Below are 19,532 nucleotides of genomic sequence, written 5' to 3' on the forward strand. Positions count from 1 at the left end.
TGAGTGGTGGAGGGATGGAGAGAGGGGGAATGCAAGCGTTACATGAATTTAGAGAAATCAATGTTCATACCGCTGGGGTGTAAGCTGCCCAAGCGAAATACGAGGTGCCGTTCCTCCAATTTGCGCTGGGCCCCACTCTGACAGTGTGGGAGGCCCAGGACAGAAAGGTCAGTGTGGGAAGGGGAGTTAAAATGTGTGTAGGCCAAGGTGACTCAAACATGAAGACCAAAGTACCAAAAGCCATCGTATCGACCTGTGACACCACTTCCAGGGAACCATGTGCCCCATAACACATGCCAGCGCCCTGCTTTCATTACCAATTCGCCTCTGTTTACTGTTAGGAAATTTTAGCATTTCAGTTGTTGAGCTGGTGTCTCCACTGAGCGACTGGGACCAACATATTCATTGACATTGAACTTGTAATTGCGTAGGTTTACAAGACTAATTCCCAGGGTAGCGGGATTGTCATATGCTGAGAGAATGGAGCGGCTGTGCTTGTACACTCTGGAGTTTAGAAGGATGAGAGGGGATCTCATTGAAACATATAAGATTGTTAAGGGTTTGGACACGCTAGAGGCAGGAAACATGTTACCGATTTTGGGGGAGTCCAGAACCAGGGGCCACAGTTTGAGAATAAGGAGTAAGCCATTGAGGACGGAGACGAGGAAACACTTTTTCTCACAGAGTGGTGAGTCTGTGGAATTCTCTGCCTCAGAGGGCGGTGGAGGCCAGTTCTCTGGATGCTTTCAAGAGAGAGCTAGATAGGGCTCTTAAAAAATAGCGGAGTCAGGGGATATGGGGAGAAGGCAGGAACGGGGTACTGTTTGGGGATGATCAGCCATGATCACATTGAATGGCGGTGCTGGCTCGAAGGGCCGAATGACCCACTCCTGCACCTATTGTCAATTGTCTATTGTCATCAGAGGCAGCGAAAACCATTCAGTGGAACCCGAGTGACTGGTATTTTCAGTGATGTATCTTTCCATCCAGTACAACTTCTGAACGCTGATATTTAATCGTATAATTATATTCTATTCCAAATGAATTACAAGAGTCTTGACTGGACAACTCGGTTACATTTGATATTTACACACAGAACAACGCAACAAATGTTCCATTCAAAAACAAAATCGTCCCAAGTGCTGATTTCCTTAGTGCTTATTTGAACAGTAACTCGAACACTCCACGCTTCTCATTCAAATAGATGGGGTAGACAGTCAGAACCTTTCTTCCCGGGGATATAGATGCCAATGAGTAGAGGGCGTAGCTTTAAGATGGGAGCGGCCAAGTTTAAAGGAGATGTGTGCGATGGGTTTCTTTTAACAAAGATGGTATTGGGTGCCTGGAATGCGCTGGTGGAAGCAGATACGATAGGTTCCATGCTGAGTCAAATCATCGATTTAAGAGGCCACGTGGATACGCAGAGAATGGACGGATGTGGATTCGATGCAGGCAGAGGAGATTAGTTCATCATGGTATAGCACGGACATCGGGGGCCGAAGGGCCTGTTCCTGTATTGTACTGTTCTGCGTTCAGAGCCGACGTGAACTTTCCTGGTAAACGGCGTCCCAACCAACGGTGAGATCTCCTTCCCAACTGGTGGTTTAAGCCAAAGGGTGGCACAGCGGTAGAGTTGCTGCCTCACAGCGCCAGAGACCCGGGTTCGATCCTGACTGCGGGTGCTGTCTGTACGGAGTTTGTACCTTCTCCCCGTGACCTGGGTTGGTTTTCTCCGGGTGCTCCGGTTTCCTCCCACACTCCAACGACAATATAGGTTGGTTTGTAGGCTAATTGGCTTCGGTGAAATTGTAAATTGGCCCTAGTGTGTAGGATGGAGCTGGTGTACGGGGGGGGGGGGGGGGGGGGGGGGGTCGCTGGTCTGCTCGGGCTTGGTGGGCCAAAGGGCCTGTTTCCGTGCTGTATCTCTAAACTAAACTAAACCCTTCAGGAAATAAAAGAAAGGCACTTGTAGAGGAATGTGAGATTGAACGGACTTCCTCCACATGGTGTCAGAATGAGAGTCTTCCATCTTATCCGTGAGCAGCAGAATTGGCCTTGAGTTTCAGGGCTGGCTACAGGATCAGTTGCATGTTTTGGTTCCCCGGGTCGAGATTCAAGCCGTCCTCCACTTTGGTTTCAGCACCGAGTGACTGAACAGCGACCTGCTGGATGGACCCTTCATTCTTCACAAATTGTACAACACAAGAACTCTGGAGGAACTCAGCAGGTCAGGCAGCTTCTCCGGAGGTCATAGACAGACAGACAGACAGACGTGTAGGGTCGGGGGCCTTCTTCAGTCCAACTCGCAGCATCGCATGTCCGTTGCCTTCCACTGATGCTGCCTGGCCCGCCAAGTTCCTCCAGCACTCTTGTTTTTTTTTTTTTTTTTAACTCAAGATTCCAGCACCTGCAGTTCCCTGTATCGCCAGTCTGAAGAAGGGTCGTGACCCCAAAGTGCCACCCATTCCTTCTCTCCGGAGATGCTGCCTGTCCCGCTGAGTGACTGCAGCATTTTTGTGTCTATCTCCAATCTTCACATTTGGTTTGTCTAATTTACACGTGTGTCGACCTCACACCCATTTCTGCCAAGCATCTTAGAGATGTTAACAACAACAGCAACAAACAAACAAAAAGAGAAAGAAAATTAAAAGCGCTCTAGTGAAGAGCCACAGGGGTGAGTATATTGCGGGATATCACGACTGTACAAACATGCCTTCTCTCCAATAGCCTGGGCTGTTTATTCACTGCAAGGGGTTCACCATGATAGAGCTGGCAGATCAAATGATGAATGTGCTTTGAAGACCACCTTGTCATCTGGCAAGGGTTGTATTAGAGGTTTGGCGTGTTGGTGGGTTGGAACTCTTGAACGCGTTCTCTTTCTTCCATTCCATTCAGGTCAGCGGGGAAGTCCAAGCCATCCGCCAACGCACCTGAGCAACCTCTGGCCACCGTCGGCAGAAAGAAACCCCTACAGCCTCGACAATCTTCCGATGGCTTTTGTTTCGAAGAACATCTCAAACTCAGTCATTGATGGCGTCTCCAAATAGCTCGAAAGATAAGACAGACAGACAGACACAAAAATGTCTGGAGTGTCTTGTCTTCGATGTGACCCAGTATCTGCAGTTCGACCCAACGACTCCTCCAAGAAGCTCAAGTTGTTGGGCGGGCGGTTCACAAGTACGATACGGCCAGCTACGCGATATTAACAGCCCCTTGGCCTTTGGGACACAGGCAAACGCAACGTTTCTTTTGACAGGAATAGCCACGAGTTCTGTTAGTCTGCTGGAGCGGTTTGACTTAGAACGGCGGGTGAGACTGATTATCCGGCTGCGGTGGTCGGGGGGGGTTAAATGTCGCTGGATTTGTACATGTCTGACAACAGTCTTGTGATCGGCACGTTGCCGATGGTTTTCTTGAAAAACACCTCTTCGATGGTCGAGGGATTGACGGAACGCAACGCTGGCAGGAGTAACAGCAGCTTTCCAAAGCGGCACGGCTGGCCGGGGTATCTGGGGAGAAGAGAAAGGAGCGTAAAGGGCCTGTCCCATTTTAGACAATAGACAATAGGTGCAGGAGTAGGCCATTCGGCCCTTCGAACCAGCGCCGCCATTCAATGTGATCATGGCTGATCATCCCCAATCAGTACCCCGTTCCTGCCTTCTCCCCATGTCCCCTGAATCTGTTAGCCCTATGTTGGGGGAGTCCAGAACCAGGGGCTACACAGTTCAAGAATAAGGAGTAAGCCATTTAGAACGGATTCTAAATTGTAATTGTAATTAATTTATTCGCCAAGTATGTAAAAACATACAAAGAAACATTGGGATAGTCCATGCCTCAACCACAAACTGTTCCGGCAGCTTGTTCCTTACACCCACCATCAAGGGTGTTTACCCCTCAGATTCCTATTAACTATTTTCCCCTTCATCTTAAACCTATGTCCCCTGGTCCTCGATTCACCTACTCTCGGCAAGAGACTCAGTGTGTCCACCCGATCTATTCCCCTCATGGTTTTTTACACCCGATTGCAGTTGCAATAGACAATAGACAATAGACAATAGACAATAGATGCAGGAGTAGGCCATTCGGTCCTTCGAGCCAGCATCGCCATTCAATGTGATCATGGCTGATCATGCCCAATCAGTACCCCGTTCCTGCCTTCTCCCCATATCCCCTGACTCCGCTATTTTTAAGAGCCCTATCTAGCTCCCTCTTGAAAGCATCCAGAGAACCTTCCTCCACCGCCCTCTGAGGCAGAGAATTCCATAGACTCACCACTCTCTGTGAGAAAAAGTGTTTCCTTGTCTCCGTTCTAGTGGGAGAGTCTAGGAGCAGAGATCATAGCCTCAGAATTAAAGGACGTTCCTTTCGGAATTGTCCCTAGTGTGTGTAGGATAGTGTTTGTGTGCGGGGATCGCTGGTCGGCACGGACCCGGTGGGCTGAAGGGCCTGTTTCCGCGCTGTATCTAAAACTAAAAATAAATCCTATTTTGGATCAAAATTGGACATTGCGCCATTTCTCCACCGCCCTCTGAGGCAGAGAATTCCACAGACTCACCACTCTCTGTGAGAAAAAGTGTTTCCTCGTCTCCGTTCTAAATGGCTTACCCCTTATTCCTAAACTGTAGCCCCTGGTTCTGGACTCCCCCAACATCGGGAACATGTTTCCTGCCTCTAGTGTGTCCAAGCCCTTAACAATCTTATATGTTTCAATGAGATCCCCTAAACTCCAGAGTGTACAAGCCCAGCTGCTCCATTCTCTCAGCATATGACAGTCCCGCCATCCTGGGAATTAACCTTGTCAACCTACGCTGCACTCCCTCAATAGCAAGAATGTCCTTCCTCAAATTAAGGGACCAAAACTGCACACAATACTCCAGGTGTGGTCTCACTAGGGCTCTGTACAACTGCAGAAGGACCTGTTTGCTCCTATATTCGATTTCTCTTGTTATAAAGGCCAACATGCCATTCGCTTTCTTCACTGCCTGCTGTACCTGCTGGAGAAACTCAGTGGGTGAGGCAGCATCTATGGAGAGAAGGAATAGATGACGTTTCGGGTCGAGACTCTTCTTCAGCCTGATGTCGGGGGGTGTGTGGCGGGGACAAAGAAGGGAAGAGGGGGAGACAGTCGGCTTTGTGGGAGAGCTGGGAAGGGGAAGGAGGGAGAAGGAAAGGGCTATCTAAAATTCGAGAAGTCAATGTTCATACCAATGGGGTGTAAACTACCTAAGCGGAATATGAGGTGCTGTTCCTCCAATTTTTGCTGGGCCTCACTATGGCAATGGAGGAGGCCCAGGACAGAAAGGTCGGATTGGGAATGGGAGGGAGGGGGGGAGGACACCAGTGGGCACAGACTCAGTGATCTGAAGGGCCTGTCTCCATGCTGTATCTCTAAACTAAACTACACAAAGTACTGGAGGAACTTCGGATGGTAAAGCCGCTGCCTCACAGTGCCAGAGAACCGGGTAGGTTCGATCTGTCCTCGGGTGCTGGCTGCGTGGAGTTTGCAAGTTCTCCCTGTGACTGTGTGGTGGGGGGTGGGGGGTGGTTCCTCCGGCTGCTCCGGTTTCCTCCCATATCCCAAAGACGTGGGTGTTTGTAGGTTAATTGCCTTCTGCAAGATTACCACTAGTGCGTAGGGAGTGGGCATCTTCAGAGCACACGGTGTAAGCTGTTTTGAGCTTTTTAAAGCTACTTATTGAAGTTGAAAATATTTCTCTGCATGTTATTATAGGCAAGCCTCACGGACATGCGGCAATAATTAACCTCCAAGCAAACACATTTCTCCCTTGCAGCCCAAACACATTGAACAGGTACTTCATAGAAACATAGAAAATAGGTGCAGGAGTAGGCCATTCGGCCCCTTCACCGCCATTCAATATGATCATGGCTGATCATCCAACTCAGTATCCCGTACTTGCCTTCTCTCCATACCCCCTGATCCCTTTAGCCACAAGGGCCACATTTAACTCCCTCTTAAATATAGCCAATAAACTGTGGCCTCAACTACCTTCTGTGGCAGAGAATTCCACAGATTCACCACTCTCTGTGTGAAAAATGTTTTCCTCATCTCGGTCCTAAAAGATTTCCTCCTTATCCTTAAACTGTGACCCCTTGTTCTGGACTTCCCCAACATCGGGAACAATCTTCCTGCATCTAGCCTGTCCAACCCCTTAAGAATTTTGTAAGTTTCTATAAGATCCCCCCTCAATCTTCTAAATTCTAGCGAGTACAAGCCGAGTCTATCCAGTCTTTCATCATATGAAAGTCCTGACATCCCAGGAATCAATCTGGTGAACCTTCTCTGTACTCCCTCTATGGCAAGAAAGTATTTCCTCAGATTAGGAGACCAAAACTGTACGCAATACTCCAGATGTGGTCTCACCAAGACCCTGTACAACTGCAGTTGTAACGTTCAAACTGCGTGCGGGAAACATCCGAGGTCAGGATCAAACCCGGGTCTCTGATGCTGTGAGGCAGCAACTCTACTGCTGCGCCACCATGCTGCCCCTGGACAGTTAGCAGTAGGTACATGGCAAGCACATGTTTGGAGGGATATGGACCAAACGTCGGCTGCTGCAACTAGTGTGGCTGGGACATTTTAAGAATAAGGGGTAAGCCATTTAGAACGGAGACGAGGAAACACTTTTTCTCACAGAGAGTGGTGAGTCTGTGGAATTCTCTGCCTCAGAGGGCGGTGGAGGCTGGTTCTCTGGATGCTTTCAAGGGAGAGCTAGATAGGGCTCTTAAAAATAGCGGAATCAGGGGATATGGGGAGAAGGCAGGAACGGCGTACTGATTGTGGATGATCAGCCATGATCACATTGAATGGCGGTGTTGGCTCGAAGGTACTCCTGCACCTATTGTCTATTGTCTATTGTCTATTTACATGGGCATGTTGGGCTGAAGGGCCTGTTTCCACGCTGTATGACTCTGTTACTCACAGGGCCCATGGTTCTTTACCTGGTGTGGATGTAGCTGTTAAGAGTGAGCTGCGCCTCATCTTGGAGCGCTGCGATCGCCGAGGCGTTCCGGAAGTTTCTCAGCTCCGAGCCACCCTGAGTCGGAACTAGGATTAAGGGAGAATGCAAATTAACTTTTGGCAATAGTCACAAAGTGCTGGGGTAACTCAGCGGGACGGGCAGCGTCTCTGGACAGAAGGAATGTTGTGACGTTTCGGGTCAAGACCCTTCTTCAGACTTAACTTTCGATAAGTCATAACTTTTGATTCTTTTGCAGAAGAAAAATGTTCACTCAAAATGCTTCACCAACACATAACACAAAAGTATCATTCAACAAATATATAAAAGGCACTTTGACGGGAACATGGATAGGAACGGCTTAGTAGGGTCCAGGCAAATGAGACATGTTGGCCTGTTTCACAGAACATTGAGTATAGAAGTTGGGGTGTAATGTTAAAATTGTACAAGGCATTGGTGAGGCCAATTCTGGAGTATGGTGTACAATTTTTGTCGCCCAATTATAGGAAGGATGTCAACAAAATAGAGAGAGTACAGAGGAGATTTACTAGAATGTTGCCTGGGTTTCAGCAACTAAGTTACAGAGAAAGGTTGAACAAGTTAGGGCTTTATTCTTTGGAGCGCAGAAGGTTAAGGGGGACTTGATAGAGGTTATTAAAATGATGAGAGGGATAGACAGAGTTGACGTGGAAAAGCTTTTCCCACTGAGAGTAGGGAAGATTCAAACAAGGGGACATGACATGAGAATTAAGGGACTGAAGTTTAGGGGTAACATGAGGGGGAACTTCTTTACTCAGAGAGTGGTAGCTGTGTGGAATGAGCTTCCAGTGAAGGTGGTGGAGGCAGGTTCGTTTTTATCATTTAAAAATAAATTGGATAGTTATATGGATGGGAAGGGAATGGAGGGTTATGGTCTGAGCGCAGGTATATAGGACTAGGGGAGATTATGTGTTCGGCATGGACTAGAAGGGTCGAGATGGCCTGTTTCCGTGCTGTAATTGTTATATGGTTATATAGTTATTGAGCATAGAACAGTACAGCACAAGAACAGGCCCTTCGGCCCACAATGTCTGTACCGAACATGATGCCAAAGACTAACTGTTATCTGCCTGTGCATAATCTATATCCCTCCATTCCTTGCATGTCCAATGGTCCCTTAAATGCCACTGTCATATCTGCCTCCACCACCATCCCAGGAAGTGCGTTCCAGGCACCCCGCACATCTCCATTAAACCTTTTGCCTTGAAAAAGGTTCTGATTGTCTACCTTATCTATGACTCCTAAATGTACATACTTCTGTCGAGTCTATCCTCAGCTTCTGACGTTCCAGGGAAAACAATCTGAGTCTGTCCATAGCTAATGCTGGATAGAATAATTCCTGGATAGCAAATTGGCTCCATGGAAGGAAGCAGGGGGTGATGGTGGAAGGTTGCTTCTCGGACTGGAGGCCTGTGACTAGTGATGTGCCTCAGGGTTCGGTGCTGGGCCCGTTACTGTTTGTCATCTACATCAATGATTTAGATGAGAACATACAGGGCAAGATTAGCAAGTTTGCTGATGATACAAAAGTGAGTGGTTTTGCAGATAGTGAAGATGGTTGTGAAAGATTGCAGCAGGATCTGGATCGATTGGCAAGGTGTGGGGAGGAATGGTAGATGGAATTTAACACAGAGTAATGTGAGGTGTTATATTTTGGGACGTCTAATATGGGCAGGACCTACACGGTGAATGGAGTGTTGTAGACCAGAGGGATCTAGAAGTGCAGGTGCATGGCTCCTTGAAGGTGGACAATAGACAATAGGTGCAGTAGGAGGCCATTTGGCCCTTCGAGCCAGCACCGCCATTCAATGTGATCATGGCTGATCATCCCCAATCAGTACCCCGTTCCTGCCCTCTCCCCATATCCCCTGACTCCGGTATTTTTAAGAGCCCTATCTAGCTCCCTCTTGAAAGCATCCAGAGAACTGGCCTCCACCGCCCTCTGAGGCAGAGAATTCCACAGACTCACCACACTCTGTGAGAAAAAGTGTTTCCTCGTCTCCGTTCTAAATGGCTTACCCCTTATTCTTAAACTGTGTGGCCCCTGGTTCTGGACTCCCCCAACATCGGGAACATGTTTCCTGCCTCTAGCGTGTCCAAACCCTTAACAATCTTATATGTTTCATATGAGGAGCCACAGGGAGATAGGGTGGCCCAAGATTTAATAGGAATCTGAGGGGCAATTTTTTTTACACAAAGGGTGGTACATGTGTAGAACAAGCTACTGGTGGATATAGTTGAGGCAGGTACTATCACGATGTTTAAAAGGCATTTGGACAGGTGCGTGGATAGTTAGTTCAGCTTAGTTTTTATTGTCACATGTACTGAGGTACAGGAGCAAAAACCTTTTGCTAACCAATCACGGAAAGACAATGCATGGTGGCAATCGAGCCATTTACAGTGTACAGATACATATTAAGGGAATAACGTTCAGTGCAAGAATTGCCCAGTGAAGCCCGATTAAAGACAGTCCGTGGGTCACTAAGGAGGTAGATAGTAGTTCAGGACCACTCTCTGGTTGTGGTAGGATGGTTCAGTTGCCTGACAACAGCTAGGAAGAAACTGTCCCTGAATCTGGTAGTGTGCGTTTTCACACCTATACCTTTAGCCTGATGGGAGAGGGGAGAAGAGGGAGTGTCCGGGGTGAGACACGTCCTTGATTATGCTGCTGGTCCTTGCCGAGGCAGCGTGAGGTGTAGATGGAGTCGATGGAAGGGAGATTGGTTGGTGTGATGGGAAAGGTTTAGAGGGATATGGGCTATATGCAGGCAGTTGGGACTGGTGTAGATCGGGCATGTTGGTCAGTATGGGCAAGTTGGGCCAAAGTGCCTGTTTCCACACTGTATGTGTCTATGACCCTACATCTGTGGCCTCTTTCAGGGGAGTTGGCTGAAGTGGGATTCGAACCCACGCCTCCAGTTGGAGACCAGAGCACCCGCTTCAATGCAGAAGGACTTTATTCTGGCGCCTTAGACCACTCGGCCATCCTGACATTATGGACAGACCCCGAGATGCCTCTCGGTACAATAACTCCCTAGTGAAAGGCCTAGATAGAGTGGATGTGGAGATGATATTTCCACTAGTGGGAGAGTCTGGAACTAGAAGTCATAGCCTCAGAATTAAAGGACGTTCCTTTAGGAAGGAAATTAGGAGGAATTTCTTTAGTCAGAGGGTGGTGAATCTGTGGAATTCATGGCTGTGGAGGCCATCAATGGATATGTTTAAAGCATAGATACCTGTAGATAGATTTTTAATTAGTACGGGTGTCAGAAGTCATGGAGAGAAGGCAGGAGAATGGGGTTCGGAGAGAGACGAGGGAGGGCGTGTGTGGTGTGTTTTTAACATTGCTGATTTTTCTTCTTTTCTAAGGGGTTGGACAGGCTGGATGCAGGAAGGTTGTTCCCGATGTTGGGGAAGTCCAGAACAAGGGGTCACAGTTTAAGGATGAGAGGGAAATCTTTTAGGACCGAGATGAGGAAAACATTTTTCACACAGAGAGTGGTGAATCTCTGGAATTCTCTGCCACAGAAGGTAGTTGAGGCCAGTTCATTGGCTATATTTAAGAGGGTGTTAGATGTGGCCCTTGTGGCTAAAGGGATCAGGGGGTATGGAGAGAAGGCAGGTACAGGATACTGAGTTGGATGATCAGCCATGATCATATTGAATGGCAGCGCAGGCTCGAAGGGCCGAATGGCCTACTCCTGCACCTATTTGCTTTGTTTCTATGTTTCCTCCCACTCTCCAATGACATCCAGGTTGTAGGTTAATTGGTTTCTCTAAGTTGTAAAATTGTCCCCAGTGTGTAGGATAGTGTACAGGGTGGTTGCTGGTCGGCACGGACTCGGTGGGCCGAAGGGCCTGTTTCCTCGCTGTGTCTCTAAAGACTAAAGTCAGACAGCACCTCTGCTGTGAAATGTACAGGTGATATCTTGGGTCAGGTGGGCAAGTGAGATCTCGGTGGTGCATGTTGGTCGGCATGGACAAGACGGGCCGAATGGCCTTTTCTGTGCTAGATGGCTAAAATAAATGTTCACTCAAAAGGCTTCATGAAGTGTACTGCAGGTTCACCACCGATTTTGCAGAGCCTTTTTGGATTATCTGTGTTGCGGGACCATCAGAAGTCACGGCCTCTGAGAGGAGTCAAACAGTACCGCAATGTGCTGCCCAGGGGCCGAGATCCCGAGATCCCGGCCCGCAAAGTCGGCCTCGGAAGTCGGCTATGGGAACGGATCTGCAGCTCCAGCCGGGCCGGAGTTCCAGAGCCCCGGCCGCAGCGGGCAAAGGGCCGAATGGCCTCCTCCTGCACCTATTGCAGGAGGAGGCCATTCTCCTGCTCCTCTAGCTTCAGGTTCCTGGGAGTCAACATCTCCGATGACCTCTCTTGGACCCACAATACCTCTACTCTGATCAAGAAGGCTCATCAGCGTCTCTTCTTCCTGAGGAGACTGAAGAAGGTCCATCTGTCTCCTCAGATCCTGGTGAACTTCTACCGCTGCACCATCGAGAGCATCCTTACCAACTGCATCACAGTATGGTATGGCAACTGCTCTGTCTCCGACCGGAAGGCATTGCAGAGGGTGGTGAAAATTGCCCAACGCATCACCGGTTCCACGCTCCCCTCCATTGAGTCTGTCCAAAGCAAGCGCTGTCTGCGGAGGGCGCTCAGCATCGCCAAGGACTGCTCTCACCCCAACCATGGACTGTTTACCCTCCTACCATCCGGGAGGCGCTACAGGTCTCTCCATTGCCGAACCAGCAGGTCGAGGAACAGCTTCTTTCCGGCGGCTGTCACTCTACTCAACAACGTACCTCGGTGACTGCCAATCACCACCCCCCCCCCCCCGGACACTGAATTGAATCTGAATCTGAATCTGAATCTGTTGTCTATTGTCTGTGCCTCTCGTGGTTTTGCAATGAGAGTCTCTGCTGGCGGTGTGTGTGGGTGGGGAGGGGAGGGGGTGACCACTGACCGGCTTTGAACGTCACGATGCATTTCAAGCAGGCGAACTCGGTGGCGTCGACACGGAGCTGACGGAACCTGGACACCACCTCCTGCAGCGCGTGGATCTCCGCAATGATCTTGTTCAGCTTCTGCGAGTCCGTGTTATCACCATTCATACCTTGGGGGGGAGAGGAGAATCAAAGACGCGCATTAACCCAGCGTCCATTCAGCTGTCACCAGACTCCTACAGCGTGTCCTTGTGGCCCTTGTGGCTAAGGGGATTAGGGGGTATGGAGAGAAGGCAGGTACGGGAAACTGAGTTGGATGATCAGCCATGATCATATTGAATGGCGGTGCAGGCTCGAAGGGCCGAATGGCCTACTCTTGCACCTAATTTCTATGTTTCTATGTTTCTATGTGTCAACAGGCCCTACAGCCCAACTTGCCCACACCGACCAACAGGCGCGCCCCAGCTACACTAGCCCCACCTGCTTGTGTTTGGCCCATATCCCTCCAAACCTGTCCATTCTATGTACCTGTTTAACTGTCTGTGTTTTCTTCCTGGCATCCTGGAACATATCGTGGACCATATCAACAGGCCCATCGGCCCACAGTGTCCGTGCCGAACATGATGCCAAGTTACACTAATCTCTGCTGCCTGCCCACCTGATCCACATCTCTTCAAATGGCACCAAAACTGGCGACTCCCGCCTGAGTTACTCCAGCTTTTTGTGTCGATCTTCGGTTTAAACCGGCTCCTGCAGTTCCTCCTTACACAGATTCCACATACACTGTCTCAGTGTGCTGCTGCTATACACTCGTACTGAGTCTGAGATGCTGCTCTAAGGGCCTGCATCTCTGAAACCTAATCTAGAAACGAAGTTTTACCGTGTTTGCCGTGACGGCGCCGTTACTCACCGGACACGGCCAGCAGCGTACTGGAGTCGATCGGGATGGCCCACTGAGCGATTCCCAGCACAAAGAGTTCCCTCCAGGCGTCTTCCAGAAGGATGAGCTAGAGTGGGATACAAGGGGTTAATGTTTGATGGCCTGAGCTATAGGGAGAGGTGGAACAGGATAGGAACAGGCGAGGAGCAAAGAGGTCCTTCTGCAGTTGTACAGAGCCCTAGTGAGACCACACCTGGAGTATTGCGTGCAGTTTTGGTCCCCTAATTTGAGGAAGAACATTCTTGCTATTGAGGGAGTGCAGCGTAGGTTTACAAGGTTAATTCCCGGGATGGCAGGAATGGAGTGAATGGAGCAGCTGGGCTTGTACACTCTGGAGTTTGGAAGGATGAGAGGGGATCTCATTGAAACATGAGGCAGGAAACATGTTCCCGATGTTGGGGGAGCCCAGAACCAGGGGCCACAGTTTAAGAATAAGGGGTAAGCCATTTAGAACAGAGACGAGGAAACACTTTTCCTCACAGAGAGTGGTGAGTCTGTGGGATTCTCTGCCTCAGAGGGCGGTGGAGGCAGGTTCTCTGGATGCTTTTAAGAGAGAGCTAGATAGGGCTCTTAAAAATAGCGGAGTCAGGGGATATGGAGAGAAGGCAGGAATGGGGTACTGCTTGGGGATGATCAGCCATGATCACATTGAATGGCGGCGCTGGCTCGAAGGGCCGAATGGCCTACTCTTCCACCTATTGTCTATTGTCTATTGACTCGTTAGTTTTAGCTTTAGAGATACAGCGCTGAAACAGGCCCTTCAGCCCACTAGGTCAGCGCCGACCAGCAGTCCCCGCACACTAACACTATCCTACACACACTTGGGACAATTTTTTCCATTTACCAAGACAGTTTACCTACAAGCCTGTACGTCTTTGGCGTGCGGGAGGAAACCCACGATCTCGGAGAAAACCCACGCCGGTCACGTGGAGAACGTGCAAACTCCGTACAGACAGCACCAGTGGTCGGGAAGGAACCCGGGTCTCTGGCACTGTAAGGCAGCGAATCTACCGCTGTGCCACCGTGTCGACTCTGTTCCTTGGAGCGCAGGAGGACGAGGGGCGATCTTATAGAGGTGTTGTGGCGCCTCCCGGTGGTTCGGCCACTTACCACGCAAACCCACGGCAGTCGGGGGTCAGGTCAAGTGACTGGGTAATGGTGGCGAGGAGTTGTCATGAGGTAGAGGGGTGTGCCCTAGTATGTACCCCGGGTCAACCTTCCCCCATTTGTGTGTGTGTGTTGTTCTCTTTGCTTTGACAATAAAGACCTCTTTGATTCACCACACTTATTCGCCCGCTATTTGGTGACCCCGACGATCCGAAACGGTCATTTTGAGTTTCAGCGATGTTTGCCGACACCGATCAACCTCAACAACCCGAGGCCGCTGACAATCCGGCCCAGCAGAACGCTGTCTCCCTGAAGCTGCCCGTGTTGTGGATATCGCTGCCACACGTGTGGTTCCAGCAGGGCTAGGCTCAGCTTCACGTTCAACACCATCACGGCTGATGAGACCCGGTACCACGATGTGGTCGGCGCGTTGGATCAGGAGACGGCCGGTCGCCTGGTCCCTCACCCACGAGCGCTGCTGGATCAGGACAAATACGAGGGCCTGAAAGCGCTGTTTTTGCGGACCTTTGGGCTCAGCCGGCCTTGCGGGGTTTTTGCCGCCTCATGAACAACATGATCCCAGATCGGTACCCGATTCCCGCATAATCAGGACTTTACTGCCCATTTAGCTGGCGCCCATTTCCTCTGCAAGGTTGACCTGATGCGGGGCACCATCTTGGAAGATGTGCCCAAGATAGCTATTATTACTCCTTTTGGGCTTTTCGAATTCCTGCGGATGCCTTTTGGCCTGAAGAATGCCGCGCAGGCTTTTCAGCGCCTGACGGACACAGTGACTCACGGCTTGGACTTTCTATTTATTTTCCTGGACGATATTCTTGTGGCCAGTCGCACCCGTCAGGAACACTGCGCACACCTCCGCCTGCTCTGTCAGCGGCTCAGCGAGCACGGTCTGGCCATCAGCCTGGACAAATGCCGGTTCGGCCTCGGTTCCATCGACTTCCTGGGCCGTCGTGTTACTCAGCACGGTGCGATCCCGCTCCCGGACAAGATGGCGGACATTCGCCGGTTTCCGCGCCCGTCCACGGTGCAGGGGCTCCAGGAGTTCGTGGGTATGGTGACTTTTTACTACCGGTATTTGCCCGCGGCGGAACGGAACATGCAGCCGTTGTTCCGGTTTCTGGGTGGCAAGCAGCGGGATATAACGTGGAACGCCGAGACCGTGGGGCCCAAGGAGGCGCTGGCACCTGCCACCATGCCGCGGGCTGACCGCTTTGACTGTAGACGCCTCTGACTCTCATGTGGGGGGGGGCGTGTTAGAGCAGTTCCATGATGGGTGCTGGTGGCCTCTGGCCTTTTTCAGTCGACAGCTCAAGTCTGCGGAGCAGAAATACAGATCTTTCGACCGGGAGCTCCTGGCGTTGTACGTGGCTGTGCGGCACTTTCGTTACTTCCTGGAGGGCCGGGATTTTACCGCCTTCACCGATCACAAGCCTCTCGCCTTCGCGTTTGCCAAGGTGTCGGATCCCTGGTGCGCTTGGCAGCGGCGGCAGTTGGCATACATCACCGAGTTTATCACTGGAGTCCGCCACATTGAGGGCACAAACTACCGGCTTGCCGACACATTGTCGCGGCCCGCCATCGATGCGGTCCTGGATGTAACGCTCCGGGAATTGACTTTTCCGCCTTGGCGGCTGCTCAACTGGAAGATGCCGAGATGCCCGCCCACCCACCGCCATCTCCAGACTGGTGTCAGAGGACGTGCCGTTTGGCACCAGCGGGCATTCGACGTTCTCCACGGGTTGGCGCACCCTTCCATCCGGGTGACGATTGCGTTGGTGGCGGCCCGGTTCATGTGGCATGGCTTGCGCAAGCGGGTCGGTTAATGGGTCCCGGGCGTGTGTTCCGTGCCAGACGTCAAAGGTCCCGGCCCTCCGTCCGGGCGCCTGTTCAAGAGTTTGCCTTGCATCATCAGCGGTGCAACCACGTTCAGGTGGATATCGTGGGTCCGCTGCCTCACGGTTGTCGATCGTTTCACGCAGTGGCTGGAAGCTGTCCCGCCAGCAGGCAGTGAAGAAAGCGAATGGCATGTTGGCCTTTTTAACAAGATGAATCGAATATAGGAGCAAAAAGGTCCTTCTGCAGTTGGACAGAGCCCTAGTGAAACCACACCTGGAGTATTATGTGCAGTTTTGGTCCCCTAATTTGAGGAAGGACATTCTTGCTATTGCGGGAGTGCTGCGTAGGTTGACAAGGTTAATTTCCGGGATGGCGGGACTGTCATATGCTGAGAGAATGGAGCAGCTGGGCTTGTACAATCCGGAGTTTAGAAGGATGAGAGGATATCTCATTGAAACATATAAGAGTGTTAAGGGTTTGGACACGCTAGAGGCAGGAAACATGTTCCCGATGTTAGGGGAGTCCAGAACCAGGGACCACAGTTTAAGAATAAGGAGTATGCCATTTAGAACGGAGTCGAGGAAACACTTTTTCTCACAGAGAGTCATGAGTCTGTGGAATTCTCTGCCTCAGAACGTGGTGGAGGCTGGTTCTCTGGATACTTTCAAGAGAGAGCTAGATAGGGCTCTTAAAAATAGCGAAGTCAGGGGATATGGGGAGAAGGCAGGAACGAGGTACTGATTGGGGATGATCAGCCATGAGCAGATTGAATGGCGGTGTTGGCCGAAGGGCCGAATGGCCTACTCCTGCATCTATTGTCTATTGTCTATATATAATGAAACCCGGGTCAGCCTACCCCCATTCACGTGTGTGTTGTTCCCTTTGCTTTGACAATGAAGACCTCTTTGATTCACCCGCCATAGTGTACAAAATAATGAGAGGAATAGATCGGGTAGTCTCTTGCCTAGAGTAGGTGAATCTAGAATCAGAGGACATAGGTTTAAGGTGACGGGGGGAAAGATTTAATAGGAATGTGCGGAGTCACTCTTTCACACAAAGGGTGATGGAACAAGGTAGTTGAGGCAGTGACTATTGCAACGTCTAAGAAACATTAAAACATGTACATGGGTAGAACAGGTTTAGAGCGATATGGGCCAAACATAGACAGGTGGAACCAGTGTAGATGGGGACACATTGGTCGGTGTGGGCAAGTTGGGCCAAAGTGCATGTGTTCACGCTTTATGACTCCATGACATATTTCTGGAGTAATGCAGTGGGTCAGGCAGCATCTCGGAGGCATGAGCTGCCAGAGGACGTAATCGAGGCAGAAATTATAACGTTTAAAAAGCACTTAGACATGTACATGGATAGGACCGGTGTAGAGGAACATGGGCCAAACGTGGGCAGATGGGACTAGTGTAGATGGGACATGTTGGTCAGTGTGGGCAGGTTGGGCTTAAGTACGTGTGCTCTGTGGCTCAAAAATCTATCCAAAATGAATGGATGATGTTTTGTGTCGAGACGTCTTCAGCACAGGTCATAGAGGCTGCAACAGGGAAAAATTGTCCGCTGAGTTACTACAGCACTTTGTATCTATCTTTGACACAGGTTTAAGGTGAGAGGGAAAATATTTCATAAAAGTAAATAGGAACCTGAGGATTTAATTTGGATCTGAGGGGCAAGATTTTACCTGAAGAGCAAGAGAAAGGGTTGATTTAGTTTAGTTTAGTTTAGCTTAGAGATGCAGAGCGGAAACAGGCCCTTCGTCCCACCGAGTCCTCGACGACCAGCGATCCCCGCACATTAACGTTACCCGACACACATTAGGGACAATCTACACTTACTGTACACCAAAGCCAATTAACCTACAAACCTGTACGTCTTTAGAGTGTGGGATGAAACTGAAGATCTCAGAGAAAACCCACGCAGGTCACGGGGAGAGCGTACAAACTCCGTACAGACGGCACCCGTGGTCGGATTGAACCCGGGTCACCGGCGCCGCAAGCGCTGTAAGGCGGCAAATCTACCGCTGCGCCACCGTGCAACTTTTTCACACAGATGGCGGTAGGTTTATGGAATGACTTTCCAGGAGCGGAAGTTGAGGCAAGTACAACGGCAATAGTCAAAAGACATTTTGACAGGTACATGGATAGGATAGGTTTAGAGGGATGTGGGCCAAATGCACACAGGTGGCACTAGTGTAGATGGCACATCTTGGTCGGCAAATGCAAGTTGGGTGAAAGAGTCTGTTTCCACGCTATACGACTCAAAAATGGTTCGATCAAAAGGCTTGATGAACATATACGTAAAGCCATCATGAGACACATACCTGAAAGATAATTGGACAGGTACATGGAAATGAAAGGTTTGTGACAGAAGCAGAATGAGGCCATTGGGCCCATCAAGTCTACTCTGCCATTCAATCTATCTCTCCTTCCTAACCCCAGTCTCCTGCCTTCTTCCCATAAACCCTGACACATATAGGCCAAATGCGGGTAAATGGAACTCGCGTAGATGGGGCATCATGGTCAACATGGACAAGTTGGGCCGAAGGGCCTGTTTCTGTGCTGTGTGACTCTAGGACTGCATTGAATCCAACCCTCTCTTTTATAAGGTGAGGGGTGAAATATTTAATAGGAACTTGAGGGGGTAACTTTCTAACACAAAAGGTGGTGGGTGAATGGAACGAGCAGCTGGAGGAGGTAGTTGAGACAGGGACTATTGCAACGTTTAAGAAATATTAAGATGGGTACATGGATAGGACAGATTTAGAGGGATATGGGCCAAACGCAAGCAAGTGTGACTAGTGTAGATGGGACATGCTGGTCAGTGTGGGCAAGTTGGGCCGAAGGGCCTGTTTCCACGCTGTATGACTCCATGACTCTCTGTTGCCTTAGCAACAGAATCCAACTTACAGAAACCTGAAGCCCTCTTAATCAAGGTACTAATCAAGAATCTATCTCCACCTAAACAATATCCACTGACGGCCTCCACTGCCTTCTGTGGCAATGAATTCCACAGATTCACCACCCTCTGATTAAAACAATTCCATTTCATCGACTCCCTAAAGCAGGGGTCAGAAACCTACCCCCCCCCCCCCCGGGCCGAATGCAGCCCTTAACCCAAAATCATCCGGCCCGCCTGCGAATTTTTGTCTACCTTCTGTGAATGCGTGCCATGCCTGCCATTCGGGGCGGGATACATGTGTACACGTGCAAGATGTGGCCCGCCATCTGCTATCAGACATGTGTCTCGGCCCCCTATGCAGAACAAGGTTGCCCACCCTAGCCCTCAAGGAACCACCTTTATTTCTGAGGATATGACCTTTGGTCCCACACGGTCACGGGGAGAATGTGCAAACTCCGTAAAGACAGCACCCGTAGTCAGGATCGAACCCGGTAACACTTGAGCTTTAGTCACATTGTATGGGGCTCTGGTGAGACCACATCTGGAGTATTGTGTACAGTTTTGGTTTCTTATTTGAGGAAGGACATCCCTGTGGTTGAGGCAGTGCAGCGTAGATTCACAAGATTGATTCCTGGGATGGCGGGACTGTCATATGAGGAAAGATTGAAAAGACTAGGCTTGTATTCACTGGAGTTTAGAAGGATGAGGGGGGGGATCTTGTGGAAACATATTAAATTATAAAAGGACTGGACAAG

General features: G+C 50.1%; 1 protein-coding gene across 1 annotated transcript in view; it reads right to left on the bottom strand.

Annotated features, from left to right (window-relative positions):
* Nucleotides 1–2,715: 2,715 nt before the first annotated feature.
* nr2e1 (nuclear receptor subfamily 2, group E, member 1) overlaps nucleotides 2,716–19,532 on the bottom strand; it is a 56,190-nt gene continuing 39,373 nt past the window's right edge. The window contains exons 6-9 of the mRNA XM_055634983.1: nucleotides 12,877–12,973; nucleotides 11,987–12,136; nucleotides 6,961–7,066; nucleotides 2,716–3,509 (exon numbers count right to left, since the gene is read on the bottom strand). Coding sequence (XP_055490958.1) covers nucleotides 3,347–3,509; nucleotides 6,961–7,066; nucleotides 11,987–12,136; nucleotides 12,877–12,973 — 516 coding nt within the window. The 3' untranslated portion in view covers nucleotides 2,716–3,346. The remainder of the gene's footprint in view (nucleotides 3,510–6,960; nucleotides 7,067–11,986; nucleotides 12,137–12,876; nucleotides 12,974–19,532) is intronic.

Source organism: Leucoraja erinacea, chromosome 5 (assembly GCF_028641065.1).
Source record: "Leucoraja erinacea ecotype New England chromosome 5, Leri_hhj_1, whole genome shotgun sequence".
NCBI classification, from domain to species: Eukaryota; Metazoa; Chordata; class Chondrichthyes; order Rajiformes; family Rajidae; genus Leucoraja; species Leucoraja erinaceus.